Source organism: Apodemus sylvaticus, chromosome 21 (genome assembly GCF_947179515.1).
Source record: "Apodemus sylvaticus chromosome 21, mApoSyl1.1, whole genome shotgun sequence".
NCBI lineage: Eukaryota > Metazoa > Chordata > Mammalia > Rodentia > Muridae > Apodemus > Apodemus sylvaticus.
The window spans coordinates 12,338,325-12,352,456 of record NC_067492.1 but is presented as its reverse complement, the minus strand read 5'-3'; the positions used below and the strand labels follow the sequence as shown (position 1 = coordinate 12,352,456).

The 14,132-nt window shown below is 49.6% G+C and overlaps 1 protein-coding gene across 1 annotated transcript in view; it reads left to right on the top strand.

Moving 5' to 3' along the window:
- The window catches only part of Bco1 (beta-carotene oxygenase 1), a 37,590-nt gene that overhangs the window by 14,003 nt on the left and 9,455 nt on the right, over positions 1 to 14,132 (top strand). The window contains exons 5-7 of the mRNA XM_052166566.1: positions 60 to 207; positions 2,945 to 3,168; positions 6,727 to 6,984. Coding sequence (XP_052022526.1) covers positions 60 to 207; positions 2,945 to 3,168; positions 6,727 to 6,984 — 630 coding nt within the window. The remainder of the gene's footprint in view (positions 1 to 59; positions 208 to 2,944; positions 3,169 to 6,726; positions 6,985 to 14,132) is intronic.

Here is a 14,132-nt window from a genome sequence, read left to right as displayed (position 1 = left end):
TGTTCCCGGGATCCCATCTTCTCACCTTTACAAAACGGAGTGGCTATTGTATTTTACAGGTTGATTACCGGAAGTATGTGGCTGTAAATCTGGCTACCTCACACCCTCATTACGACGAGGCTGGCAATGTCCTGAACATGGGCACGTCCATTGTGGACAAAGGGAGGACAAAATATGTGCTATTTAAGATCCCTGCCGCGGCACCAGGTAAATCACACTGGAGATCTAACAAAGCAGACAGCGGGGTGACCCTGACTGAAGAGTTCGGATCTGTGCTTGTGACGCACTTCATAGATTATTCAGATGACCTCAAAGTTGGTTTTGTCCTTTAGCCGAAGGCAAGGGTTCTTTGGGGAAGGAACTCAGTTTTCTCCTTTAAACATAAAAAGAGACATTTCTGAGATTATTTTGGATAAAAGAAACCCTGTCACTCTTTCAACTTCCTGTTTTTTAGGCTCCTCCGATTCATGAATTCACTACTTTATCTATCCACCCACCCATCCACTCACCTGTTCATCCTTTAGTCTACACGCTCACCTACTCACCTACACTCTCAATCACCCATCCATTCACCTATCCATCGATCCCTCCATCTATTCATCCATCCATCCATCCGAATTGATCTCCTTGCCTAATCTCTTCATCCATTCACTTACCCCTAAGCCATCCATCCATCTATCCACCTATCCATACCTACCCACAACCACCTATTTACCTATACACAGATCCATACAACCATCCATCCATCCACCTACCTAGGTATTCAGTGATTTATCTATCCACCCATCTTTGTTAGCCTGTTCCAACCTTCTCCCTAGCTACCAGTTTAGTCCTTTTTAAAAGTCTTCTGGCAAACTTTTCTTATGCCAAGGTTGTGCCACCCCCTCCATCCTGCAGCCAAGCTCCCTCCCAGGGCTGTCGAGTGCTCAGCCCTGCTGGGATCCACTCCAAATCCACACCCTGTTCCCAGAGCCTTCTGGACCTCCTCCTCTCAGGGCCGGGTCCTGGAGCAAAGCCCAGGCCAGTGATTGCGTGTTCCCGAGGGGGAAGAGGGTGAGGCTCCCAACCTATGTTTGTCTAGGACCCTCCTGGTGGCCACACCCAGCAGATGAAGCCTTCGAGGGCGTTTGACCTGACCTTCTGGCCTAGGGAACAAGTTTATATCTGTGACCCTGAGAGCACCTGCCTGCTCCCTACCCTTACTGGCTGTAGAAAACTACCCAGCTGCGACAGAAACTGGGAGCACAGCCTCCCAAGGTCGAAAGGTGTCATGAATATTATCAAGTGAAACTGAAGTTACTTAAGTTTATGGAGGAGGCGTGGTCCAGTCCAGTATCTTAGAGTTCAGTCTGGGGTCTTCCAGACAGTTTTATTTGCTGAGGGACTGTGAGGCTCAGATTAGGTGACATGGTGTGTTGGTCACATGGCTTACAGGAGCCCTGACATCACCCAAGAGGAGGGGGCGGGGCATTCTTCACAATGCCAGACCTGACTTTGTGTTCCTCTTCAAGTGCGGAGAAAACTAGCCCACAGCCTCGCCGCATCCCCTCCTACCAGCCAGCTGTTTACAGTGTGCACAGGTGGCCGCAGAGAGGTGGGGACATTGACAGGGAACTCATTATAAGCCAGCCCCAGGACTGGGTGGGGAAGCCTTTTGCCCAGGGCTGATTCATGCTTACAAAGGACTCAGAAAACAGAGCGTACACACACACACACACACACACACAGAGCTAGGACCTTCAGAGCCAGCAGAAGCCTGTGAACTTCGGTTAGAACAGAGCTCTGTGGACCTCCCTCCCCTCCCCCATGCCCTACTGCTTGCTTTTCTGGGTATCCCCCACCCCACCCCCAACAGCACAGCAAGAAGTCACCTATGACTTGGATCATTGTGATAGACATTCACCCCATTTGACCATCTGCGATTGGGCATCCTACAGCCTAGCTGAATTGTCACAGTTCATATAAAGGTCCCTCGACACTGGATGAAACCATGACTCTGTCAGCAGAGGGCTAGACTTCCAAGCATGAGCATTTGACTGTGATTCTCCAGAGCTCATGTAGGAAGCCAGATGTGGTGGCACAGCTGTCTGTGATCCCAGCTCTGCAGAGGTAGAAGAGTGAAGTGAATTCCTGGGGCTCACTAGTAGAATAGGTGGGCTCCGGGTCCTAGTGATGAGAACCCCTATCTGAAAAGGCAGTGACAGCTCTGGTGGTCCTCGGTGCCTGTGCCTGTGCCATCTCACCTCACCCCTGAGACACAGGGCAGTCTGTCATCACAATGGATAGTCCTCTGCCGAGTGTTCTACAGTGGGTAGTCTTAAGAACAATGGGTAGAAACCCCGAGGAACATATTGTGTATGCTGGCTCCCCATGAAACACAAGAGCTGTGGGAAGGGCGCCCCTGGGAACCTTGGTAGAAATGCAGTCTGAGGGCCCTGCCCTAGGAACTAATACATTAACCTCTGCATTGATCACGGTCCCCTCATGATTCATGAAGGTCATGGCTTTGCAGCAGGGATTGGCAGGTTTTTTTTTCGGCCAAAGGACCATGCCAGTAACTAAATTATATAAGGCCCTGAGGACCAACTCGCTGGTGTCTGTCACAGAGGCTCACTTGGGCTACTGTCCTTGGAAGCAGTAATATCAGACCTCAGGGAAAGCAGTAGGTGTCCATCTCCTGGTGAGATTGTATTTGTGAAGACAGCTCGAGGCTCAGTATAGTCCCCCAGCTGGTGTGGAAACCATTGGTCCCTCAAGGCCTCCCTGGGTGAGACATTGGTTTTTTAGGTCAGAATTCGAGAGTTCACCACAGTCTGTGGACTCTAGTAGGAGTCTCTCGGTATCTGGGCCTGCAGGTTCTTTGTTGACGGTGCTCCTGAGAACACAGTCGGGCTGTGGGTGAGAAGTGCTATCCGGCTAGATTTCTGGGTTTGCTCTTCCCCAGGCGGCAAGACGGAAGGGAAGGGGCCCGTGGAGCACGCTGAAGTTTTCTGCTCCATCCCCTCTCGCTCCCTGCTCTCTCCCAGCTACTACCACAGCTTTGGAATCACAGAGAACTACGTGGTGTTTCTGGAGCAGCCTTTTAAGTTGGATATCCTCAAGATGGCCACCGCATATGTGAGGGGAGTGAGCTGGGCGTCCTGCATGTCATTCTGCAGGGAGGACAAGGTGAGACCTTCCTGTCTGCCTACCCCACCCCATAGCACTGACAGGGAGGCCACCCCTGAGGGATGCTTGTGGGACATTAGCCGCCGTTCAGTCCTGTTGCAGGCAGCTGCCGCCCTCTTAGAGAGTTCTGATGTTGGGACGGGTCACTAGAGTGGTCCTGAGTCAGGATGTCAGTAATTCCAACTGCAGACTGTCCTGGAAAAAGGATATGATCTTGGACAGACAAAATCCTCCAAACTGTCCACAGATGCACAGCCATCATGGGATCAAGTCCTTGTCTGTAGCTGGGACCTACACCATCTGTTGGGAAGGCTCCTTCAGTACAGTCTTGTAGGGGGCTTAGTGAGACCTGGATAGCAGAGAGCTTCCATATCGGGATGACGCTGGGGTCCACAGATGTGGAGTAAAAACGTCTCCTTCAGTTAGAGACACATGCGTGTTCTATACACACGCAGATGAGTATGTGCATGCATGGGTGAATGTTAAACAAATGTGTATGTATGTATGTATGTATGTATGTATTTGCTGTTGCTGCTTTTGACAAACACCCAGCGAATCTCAGTGTTACCTGTTCAGTTGACACACCAGTATAGAAAGCCACACATAAGCTCCCTTTCCTGGGCTGCTGCTGAAGCTCAGCTGGTAGGGTACTTGCCCGGCATACACAAAGCCTTGGGTTCAATTCCCAGGACTATATAAATTGGGCATAGTGGTGTGTGCCTGCAATCCCAGAACTCAGAGGAGGCAGAGACAGGAGAATCAGGAGTTTAAGGTCATCCTTTGCTACACAGCAAGTTCAAAGCTAGCCTGAGCTACATGAGATCTTATCTCAAAATAATATTTTTTCCCATCAGACTCTCCACCATCTTCCCTCCCCATCCTTTCCCTCTCTGCTGCCCATTCTGGAGAAAGTCACCATTATCTATTGGCTGGCCATCTCAGTACTTCTGGATATTTACCCATTACCATTTATAGGAACAAATATATTGGCTAGCAACCCTCTTTAACACCCTCTGTCTCATCAGAAGAAGGAGGTAGATGAGGTTGACCACTCATAATAACCTTCTAGAAAGTTCTCAGAATGGTATTCAAGAGGTCCATTGACCACCCTCAGTCCCCTCACACCCCTTTCTTATTCAGGAAGTCTTCTCTGACATCTGACTGCTGGGGGCCTCCTGGTGTTCTGTTTTTCTGGGAATAAGATGGCTTCCTCCCTCACTGGTCTAGATCCCCAAGCCTTCTTTCCTGGACCTATCTGTTATGTTTTATAGAAAAGAAAAAGAAGCCAGGGATATGTTTGGGGGAGGCTCAGGGGGGAGGGGGTGTCTCTGCAGGCCCATGCTGAGGTATCCCTTATCCCTGAGGTCCCAGCCATAGAGTTTATTGTTTATTTAGGGCATGGGGAGGGGAGGGAGAGAGAGAAAGAGAGAGAGAGAGAGAGAGAGAGAGAGAGAGAGAGAGAGAGAGAGGTAAAGGCAGGCCATGAGCACTCAGAGAGTGGGGAGGGGAAGGGGAAGAGAGAGAAGAGGGGAAGAGAGCAAGAGAAGACAGAAGGGAGTGAGGAGGGGGCAAGCAGCCCCTTTTATAGTGAGTCAGACATACCTGGCTGTTGCCAGGTAACTGTGGGGCGGAGCCTACAAGAAATGCCAACACTGTTTGCAGGAAATCCTAGGCTGGCTTTTTCTAGCTCCCAACCCCAGTTCATTTTTTTTTTCTTAAGAGTGCCCATCATCCTTGATGTATTCCAAATTGTATGTTTCTTGTGAGTTCCATCCCCCTCAAAAATTGTCCCTTGAAAGAAGCTACTACACATCACTATGTCTCAATGGTTCCCAGAGAAGTGCCCGGTATTATCAGACGGGCCTTGGTATTTGTAGCATGAAGGAGCAGAACAGGGAAGCCAACTCAAGTTGAATACACTGCAGCCATCTTCAGAGACAATGGGGCTCTCCTACTGCCAGGACCGTGAAGACCAGGAAGCCTGGAATCTTTAGCTGTGGAGTGGCCCTGGGCCAGAGGGTCCCAGGCTCCAAAGTCAACTGGGAGCAAACTCATAAAAACAGAGTGTCCAGCCTGGGGCTGGAGTCACAGCAAAGAAACCGTCTAAATAAATCACTCCTGAGCTTACCTGTCTGCGCTGACACACCCCAGCCCAATGACATCACAGCTCTCCTCTGGCTTCTGGGGGGAGGGGAGAAAACAACCAGATCAAAGAAAGCCACCTCCTCCTTCAGGAAGGTAGTTACAACAGAACTGCTGAGAGAGATAACAGAGAGAGGAGAGGAGAGGAGAGGAGAGGAGGGGAGGGAAGGGGAGGGGAGGGGAGGGGAGGGAGAAAGAAGAGAGAGGAAAGAGATGGGAGGGAGAGAGGGAGGGGGGAAGGGAGGAAGGGGAGGGAGGGGCGTTGTATCAGACAGCCCACCTGTAGAAATAGCTCATTACCACCCAGGATGATATTAGCCTGGTCACACACACAGCCAGGCCACAGCTCCCTGGGGGCCATGCAGCTCCCTAGCCAGTCCTGGGCCCACTCCCCTGCAGCCCTGAGCACAGCATGGGTGGCTGTAGCTAGCAGCCCTGGGAAGTAGGCTCTGGACTGCAGTGTGTGGGAGAGAGGACCCTAGGACTCCAGCCTCAGCTGGAACCTGGTACCTACCTTCTACCCGCAAGACTGTTCCCAGGGAGCTGATCTGGAACCACAGCAATGCTTTCTTGGTGCCCTCCCCAAAGGCTGCCCAGGGACCTGGGTGGCAAAGCTGCCCTACTGTGGCCTGAATGCCATAGAAATGCTGCAGTCCTGGGCTTTGCCTGCCTGTCAGTTTGACAGCATTTTGTTTTGTTTTGGTTTCATTTTCGCTTATTTAATTGTATGTGTGTGTGTGTGTGTGTGTGTGTGTGCACATGCAACATGCATATGTGTTCAAGCACAAGCAAAGAGACATCAACCTCCTGTGTTGTGCCTTAAGACACCACATACCTCGATTTTTGGAACAGTGTCTCTACCTGGCCTGCGATCTGCTAATTCAGCTAGATTATTCAGTCAGAAAGCACCAGGGATCCTCCTGTCTCTGCCCCAGCCCTAAGCACTGGGGATTATCTTCACCACTCCCAGCGTCTTCTTCATGTGTTTGCTAGGGATCAAAGTCAGGTTCCTCTCAAGGTTGTACAGTAAACAATTTATCAACTGAGCCTTCTCTGCAGCCCCTTGTCTGCAAGGGACTGCAGAGATGGGACCGATGGTGGGACTTCATTCAGACCTATCATGTACTTTATGTTTGTCCCCTCTACCTTCTTCCGTTCCCACACACCCATATGCAAAATATAGAATTTTGAAAGCTGTCAACTTCATCTGTTGGTGGGCACTTTGGTTGATTTTGTAGTTTGGCTATTGCGAGTAGCACTACCTGACAGTTTGGGTGGGGACAGAGCTCAGAATGGGGGAAAGGGACACCCATGTGGTCTGTGCCAGGGCAGGCCGGGTGCTGTGACGTCACCATACCAGGAATATCCAAGGGTGAGCTGACCACTGCATGGACTGACCTGGGCGTCTTCTTTCAGACGTACATTCATATCATCGACCAGAGGACCAGAAAGCCTGTGCCAACCAAGTTCTACACAGACCCCATGGTGGTCTTCCATCACGTCAACGCCTACGAGGAGGATGGCTGTGTGGTGTTTGATGTCATCGCCTATGAGGACAGCAGCCTCTACCAGCTCTTCTACCTGGCCAACCTGAACAAGGACTTCGAGGAGAATTCCAGGCTGACCTCAGTGCCCACCCTTAGGAGGTTTGCTGTGCCCCTCCGCGTGGACAAGGTATTGGGTTCAGGGAATTCTCTGCTTTCTGGGCAGCCCTGAGTCTGGGCAGAAATTTGTTTTGATGCTGATGACACCGAATTCCACATTGCATTGGGTTTCCTTTTTCGTTTTTGATTTTCTTTGTTTTGCTTTGCTTGTAAGGATGGAACCCAGGGCACCATTTACCACAGAGTGACAGGTCCCTGTCCTAGGCCTGAACTATGACATTTTTTTCATTGTTTTAAAAGCAGCTATGTTCTGTAGAAACATGAGGAAAATTAAGTAAGAGAGCAAGAAAGAAACAAACAAAGTGTGGACTGTGTTGCCAGCACTGAGGAAGTTAAGGCCAGCCTGGGCTACATAGATCCCCATTAAACCCACCATGCAAGATGAACATTGTATGCGTGTTTACTCCAGTCTGGATACACATTAGATAGATAGATAGACAGATAGATAGACAGACAGATAGATTGATAGATAGATAGATACATACGTACATACATATATATATATACATACATATATACATACATATATATACATATATACAAAACATGAATACGTGTACATGTATATTTTAATTGCACCTTTTTAACAGTTTTTTTAAATTTTTTATTTATCTATTATGAATACATCATTGCTCTTCTCAGACACACCAGAAGAGGGCATCAGATCTCATTACAGATGGTTGTGAGCCACCATGTGGTTGCTGGGAATTGAACTCAGGACCTCTGGAAGAACAGCCAGTACTCTTAACCACTGAGTCATCTCTCCAGCCCCCCACCTTTTTTTAAGTTTTATTGAGATATAATATAATCCACACACTACAGACTTCATCCATTTAAAGCATTCAATTCATTGTCCTTTGTATAGACAGAGCTGAGCATCAGCCCCCACCCTCAGTTTTGAACATTTTTACCAGTCTTAGAGAAATCCCGTACTGTCTACCTCTTAGCCACAACATCCCAGAAACTCTCCCCTTGCCCCGGGCAAGCACGGATCTCCTCCGGCCTTAAAGGTGTCACCTATCCCAATGCATCATGTCCGCGGAGTCTTGCAGCATGCAGCCCGGCAGTTCCCACTTCTCCCACTCAGGAGTCTTCCCTCCCTCGTGCATATCCACACTTCGTCTTCTCGCATGGCCCAGTGTGTGCACACTCTCTTGTCTTCTGCCTGGTGTACCAAGCATACATCTCGGCTTCGCTCTGTGCTCTTATTTTAAATATTCAGCTGATGGTCCAAGGGAGGGACCCAGCGCTGCCAGCTTGCATGATGTCCCCGCTGTTGAATTATTGTCCTTAACACTGTGCACAACCCTCCAGGCCAGGAGTCTTCCTCAATCAGGGTTGCTGCTGTCATGGCTCTGAGCAGAAGGAAGCTTCTGGCTCCAGAACTCACTGACTTCATGATATAATTAGTTTAAATGGAAGCAAGTTGAACTCAATTAAGACGCGGCAGCTCCTATTTACTGAAGGAGCCTTGGCTGCCAGGGCCTTGGCCTTGCATTTTTTCCTCTGTTTACTTTACATCACGTAATGACCGAAACAACTTCTGGGGAAAGTTAGGAGGCTCGTTTTACAGTTGGAAAAGCAAAACAAAACAAAACCAAAAAAATGAGACTCAAAGAGGTAAAGGAATGTGTCCCGGGCCACGGAGCAAGGCTGGAACCCCGGGCCAGTCACTAAAGGTGTATCTGTGAGTAGAGAGGGACAGGAATTCAGTTGTTCACCCTGCAGGCCTTACACCGGGGGAACAGTCCTCCGCAGTCCAGAGGGCCTTTGCCCACCTTCATTTCTGAGCTCTGCAGAACAGGGGTTGAGTCTCACCCAGGGAGCCCAAGAGCCAAGATATGGACCCAGGCTTGTGCATCTCCAAATTCGGAAATCTCTTCTCTCTGTCTGTGCCAGACCCTATCCCACATTTTATGTCACCCTGATTTCACATCCGTAACATTGGTGTTGTTTTAAGTCATGTGAAAGGGGATGTGACCCTCACCAGGGAAAGCAGCACTCCTGCTGTGCACGGAGGAGAGCAGCCACGAGTGAGACCTGGGAGTCCAGCAGAGGTCTGCCGCTCCAGCTAGGGCTGCCTCTTCCCAAGGTCTGCCGTTCCGGGTTCTCCTAGATAGGTTGTCTACTGTTGTGATGAAACACCATGACCAAAAGCAACCTGGGGAGGAGAAGGTTTAATCAGCTCGTGCGACCACATCATAGTCCATCATTGAAAGAAGCCAGGACAGGAACTCAAGCAGAGCAGGAACCTGGAAGCAGGAACCGATGCAGAGGCTGCGGAGATACTGCTTACTGGTTGCTCCTCATAGCCTGCTTGCTTCCTTCCCTCTTCCCTCCCTCCCTTCTTTCCTTCCTTCCTTCTTTTCTTTTCTTAAGATTTATTTATTTGTGAATTTGTGTATATAAGTGCTGTGTCTGCACAGGCACCTGCTTGCCAGAAGAAGGAATCCCATTCTAGAAGGTTGTGAGCCACCATGTAGTTTCTGGGACTTGAACTCAGGACCACTGGAAGATCAGCCAGTGCTCTTAAAAGCTAAGCCGTCTCTCCAGCACCCTAGTTATCTTTCTTAGAGAACTCAGACCACTGGCCCGGGGGTGCTGCCACCCTCAAGGGTCTGGGCCCTCCCCCATCAGTCACTAATTAAGAAAATGCCCTACAGTCCCATGGTATGGAGACATTTTCTCAATTGAGGTTTCCTTCTTTCAAATGACTCTTGTTTCCAGATGACGCTGGTTTGTATCAAATTGATATAAAAGTAGCCAGCACAGGAGCAGATGTCACGGGTGGAAAGAATGCTCAGTACATTGAGACTCTGGGTTTAATCCCTAGGATGACCTTGAAGAAAGCAAGGAGTCAACCCGTTGGGCATGTTAGCACATGCCAACAATCCCAGCACTCAGGACACTAAGGCGGGAGAAGTGCAAGTAGCAGCTAGGTTGGTAAGATGCCTGGTGAGACCTTACCTGTTGTTGTTGTTGTTTTAATTGAAGGATGAATGGAAGGAAAGGAAGGAAGGAAGGAAGCAAGGAAGGAAGGAAGGAAGGAAGAAAAGGAATGGAGAGGAGAGGAGAGAAAATGAAAGGAGGGGAAGGGAAGGAAGGGGAGGGGAGGGGAGGGGACGGGAGGGAAGGAGAGGAGAGGAGAGGAGAGAGGAGAGGAGGCAAGGTCTCATTGTGCCGGCCTGTAATGCCAACTACCCAGGAGGCTGAAGCAGGAGGATTGGATTATTTTTAAGGCGAATGTGGCAAATTAGTGATACCCTGCCTCAAGATAAAAATAAGATCTAAAAGCCAGGACAGGACTACAGGTTTGTTCAATGATATTATGTTTGTCTAGCAAACAGGAAGCCCTGGGTTCTAGGCTCAATTGTTTCAGTTTTACTGAAAAAACTGGGATGCGGAGGGAGGGGGGGACTTAAAGGACTTAAAGCATTAGCTTCCCACCCTCATGAGGGTGACTGAATGATAGTGGCACCCCATAAAATCACCCCAGCCCTGGTCTCTGCACCCCTTGTACTGGGAAAGCCTCACAATACAGTACTGAGGAGTCTCTTCTGGTCTAGGAAGAAGAGGGTGTCACAGACCACACAAGGCATGAGTCACAAGGCTGAACCCAGCCCTGGGCTGATGAGGGAGAGGGACCGGCTCCCTCCCTGCCCCCACTTAAGGTTTTACATCCTTTGATGGAATGGGGGAAAGGTTACTTCCTCAGACCCGAGCTTGAATGGGTTGACTGCGTGTCTTTAAAAGCCACCTTGTAACCACCAGGTGCTTTGAAATCAGCCAAGGCGAGCAAACCCTTGGATGGGCGGCTCTGGCCACGCCACTTAATTGTTGTTTATTGTCCCTTAAAGATGGCTTCTCTGCTTTCAAGTGGCTCAGCTGCCCGGATGTACAGATGGGAAACTTGGGTAGGTGGACACAGCCACACACACCCTGCACCACCGGCCTAGTTCCTTCTCAGAGCCCTTCCTTCTCAGAGCTCTTCCTTCTCAGATGCCTCAATTCAGGGGCATTTGCCTATCAATGCACCCTCTGCCTGCCTCAGTGGCCTGTTCTGGAGTCCTGCACCATCTGCAGCACCCCTGGGACGCAGAGCATCTTGAGTGATTGCAATGCATGCCTAGGGGTTCTCTGGACTTAGAAAGGTCTCTGTGCCCTCACTCTCTCCCCTGTCAGGAGTCTGTGTACACTGTGGCACCCTCTAAGGTGACACACACCTCCAGTATGACAAGGTTATTTGATCCCTTCTTGCTACTGAGACACAGGCTCCTAGATGGCAGGAACACTGTCTTGCAGCAGGTCATCCTTGTATTTAAAAACTCTTACATGTGGGGAATGCATGCATGAATTAATGAATGAATGGATAGAAAACATGAAGCCAAGTTTTAAAGAGGGCACAGCTCTCCTGTTAGCATTCATACCACGTCCTGGGGAGCAGTGCTCTATAGCCAGAGCAGATGGTGAGAGGTTATCCTCAGAGGTCTAGGACCTCATGATTACCTGTGATGCTCAGACCAGCTGGGGTCAAAGGAAGGCAGCGTGGAAGGGCCCCTGACACCCCAGCTGTTTATGTAGCGCTGCGGGCACCTGAGGTGGGGCTCTGCAGGGGTGGAGGAGTGGCAGGGAGGAACCTAGGCATGTCCAGACAGTGGGGCAGCCGCCCTGCCCTCGTCCTGAAGGGCGCCGCGGCACGTTAGAGATGGGTCTGTGAGAATTTGCTGTCATGGTTCACAGGATGCCACAGGAGGAGGCATGCTAGACCTACATGAGGTAGCTTTGGATCCTGAACCAGCAGATCTGGGGTTTGTCTCCAAAGGCCAATGTGAATATATAAGACGAAGTAGTATCCACAGAGGTGGGCTGAGTGCTAGGCCCTGTGTTAAGTGGCTTTTCTGCTGAGACATTGCCAATAGGATCCTCTTCTCCAGGACTGTCACTTTAGGGGCCTCTATCTGTCCCAGGGGGTATTACTAGTGAGTCTGTGAGGTTCCTGGGACTGCCTGGGATTTAGGGTGCTGGGTGGGGCATCCGTGTAGCTCCAGGCAGAACCTGGAGGGAGAAATGCTCACTGGCCATTTCATCTGAGAACTGAGGGGTCCTAGACTTTTCAATCCATACCCCTTCTAGGGAACCCTTTGAGACAGAACCTGCGGTGCTGCCGGAATGTTCTCCCTGTCCATCGCAGTAGCTGCCAACGAGAGTGCGGTGGGAGAGTGTGGGAGATTCGGCTTCATTAGGGTCTGTGGGCATTTCAATATCACTCCATCCTCTTTTGAAGTGTCAGTATCCACACAGGTTTCTTCTCAGTGCCTCAACTTCCTTTACTAAAGACTGAGGGACAGAATCTTTAAAGACCCTAGCAATCCAACTGTGGAAATGCAATAAATTTTCTCTTCTTTTCAGAAATAAAAGAGGAGCTGTTATCATTATAATAGGTTAGTTGTAGTTCTAGTGTTTGGACAGATCAGTTCCCGATGATAAAAGCTCATGTATCTGGGTAGGAGGAAGATTTGGTCTACTTCACCAGCTGCATTTGGGCACAGAGCCCTTGGGCCTCAACCCAGGCTATTGCTCCAGGTCCTGCAACGTTTTATTATTATTATTATTATTATTATTATTAGATATTTTATTTACATTTCAAATATTATCCCCTTTCCTGATTTCCTCTCCAAAAACCTCCTATCCCATCTCCCCTTCCCTGCCCACCAACCTACCCCCTCCTGCTTCCCTGTCCTGGCATTCCCCTACACTGGGGCATCAAGTCTTCATTGGACCAAGAGCCTCTCCTCCCATTGATGTCCAACAAGGCCATCCTCTGCTACATATGCAGCTGGAGCCATGGGTCCCTCCATGTGTATTCTTTGGTTGGTGGTTTAGTCCCTGGGAGCTCTGGGGGTCCTGGTTAGTTCATATTGTTGTTCCTCCTATGGTGCTGCAAACCCCCTCAGCTCCTTGGGTCCTTTCTCTAGCTCCTCCATTGGGGACCGCTGCAACTTTTAAGAACTGTTAACTGCTTGGCCAGTTTACATTGTAACCCTCTGAGTTATTCTTTATCCCAGCCTCCAGTTAAGAGGGAAAGTAGCTTGCTCAGCATCAAAGACTCACCATTGGGATTAGGTCAGGATCTGAATTCGTGTCTGTTAACAATGATGCCTCTGGCCTGGGACCAGATGCTTACATAACCATAACTTTCTAAGATCAAGTAGAAACCACTGTGTTTCACCCAGCGCCCCATTTACAGACAGCGAAGCCAACCAAGTGGGGTCAAGGGTCTTTTCAAACTCACATAGCAAGTTCTGAATTCTGGTTCCACACAGAAGCTGGTAGTTCCTTGGCAGCAGATGGGCAGATATCAGAGCTCTCTGCTTACCCCTGGAAGTTCCCTCTGGCACCAGGACTGCAGAGGAAGCCTGTGGGAATTTTTTTTTATTTTATTGTTTTTTATTTTTTGCTGAATTCTGGCTTATTTCTTTTCAATGCTGAGCAGGGTTTGGCTGCTAAAAGCAGCCGAGTCATGTTAGGTTACTGCTGTGTGTGGAAAATTAAAAGTTTATCCCTTAACCAGTCTGACCAGTTTCAGGCTGGAGCTAAAAGAGTGTCTGTAGACCAACTCCCTGTGGATCAAGGCTGGACATGCCTTGGGCGGGGAGGGGGCGGCACCCAACGAGGCACAGGCACAAGGTGAGATACTATAGTGCACCGGGCATGGGGCTGCTTAGTTCACAGACTCCATTGGGCTCTCCAGCCAATCTGCAACGCAGACACGTTCTTTGTCCCTGACCAATGAAAGTAGAGGAAAGCTTATTAAGTCATGAATTCATTTCCTGGGTGTTACAGGGCATGCACTGAGTGAGAAATGGTCTCTGACATCCTGGAGAGATTGACCATAGAGAAGGACAAAGAAGCTTCCTGAATAAAATAATTACAGCCCAGGACTGCTACCTCACAGGCTCAGCAGATTCAGACCGAGTGGTTAGGGAAGGAGACGTTTGAGCTAAAACCTACAGGATGGAAAGGGCCCCTCACTCTGCCCTCTGTCCAAAATGTTCTTGCTTCTAGGAAAATCTCAACGTGAAGCCATGGGCCTTGCTTCTCTCTGTGTGACTTCTGACATCTCACTTGCTCTGGGCATCAGCTTCCTTTCCTAACAAT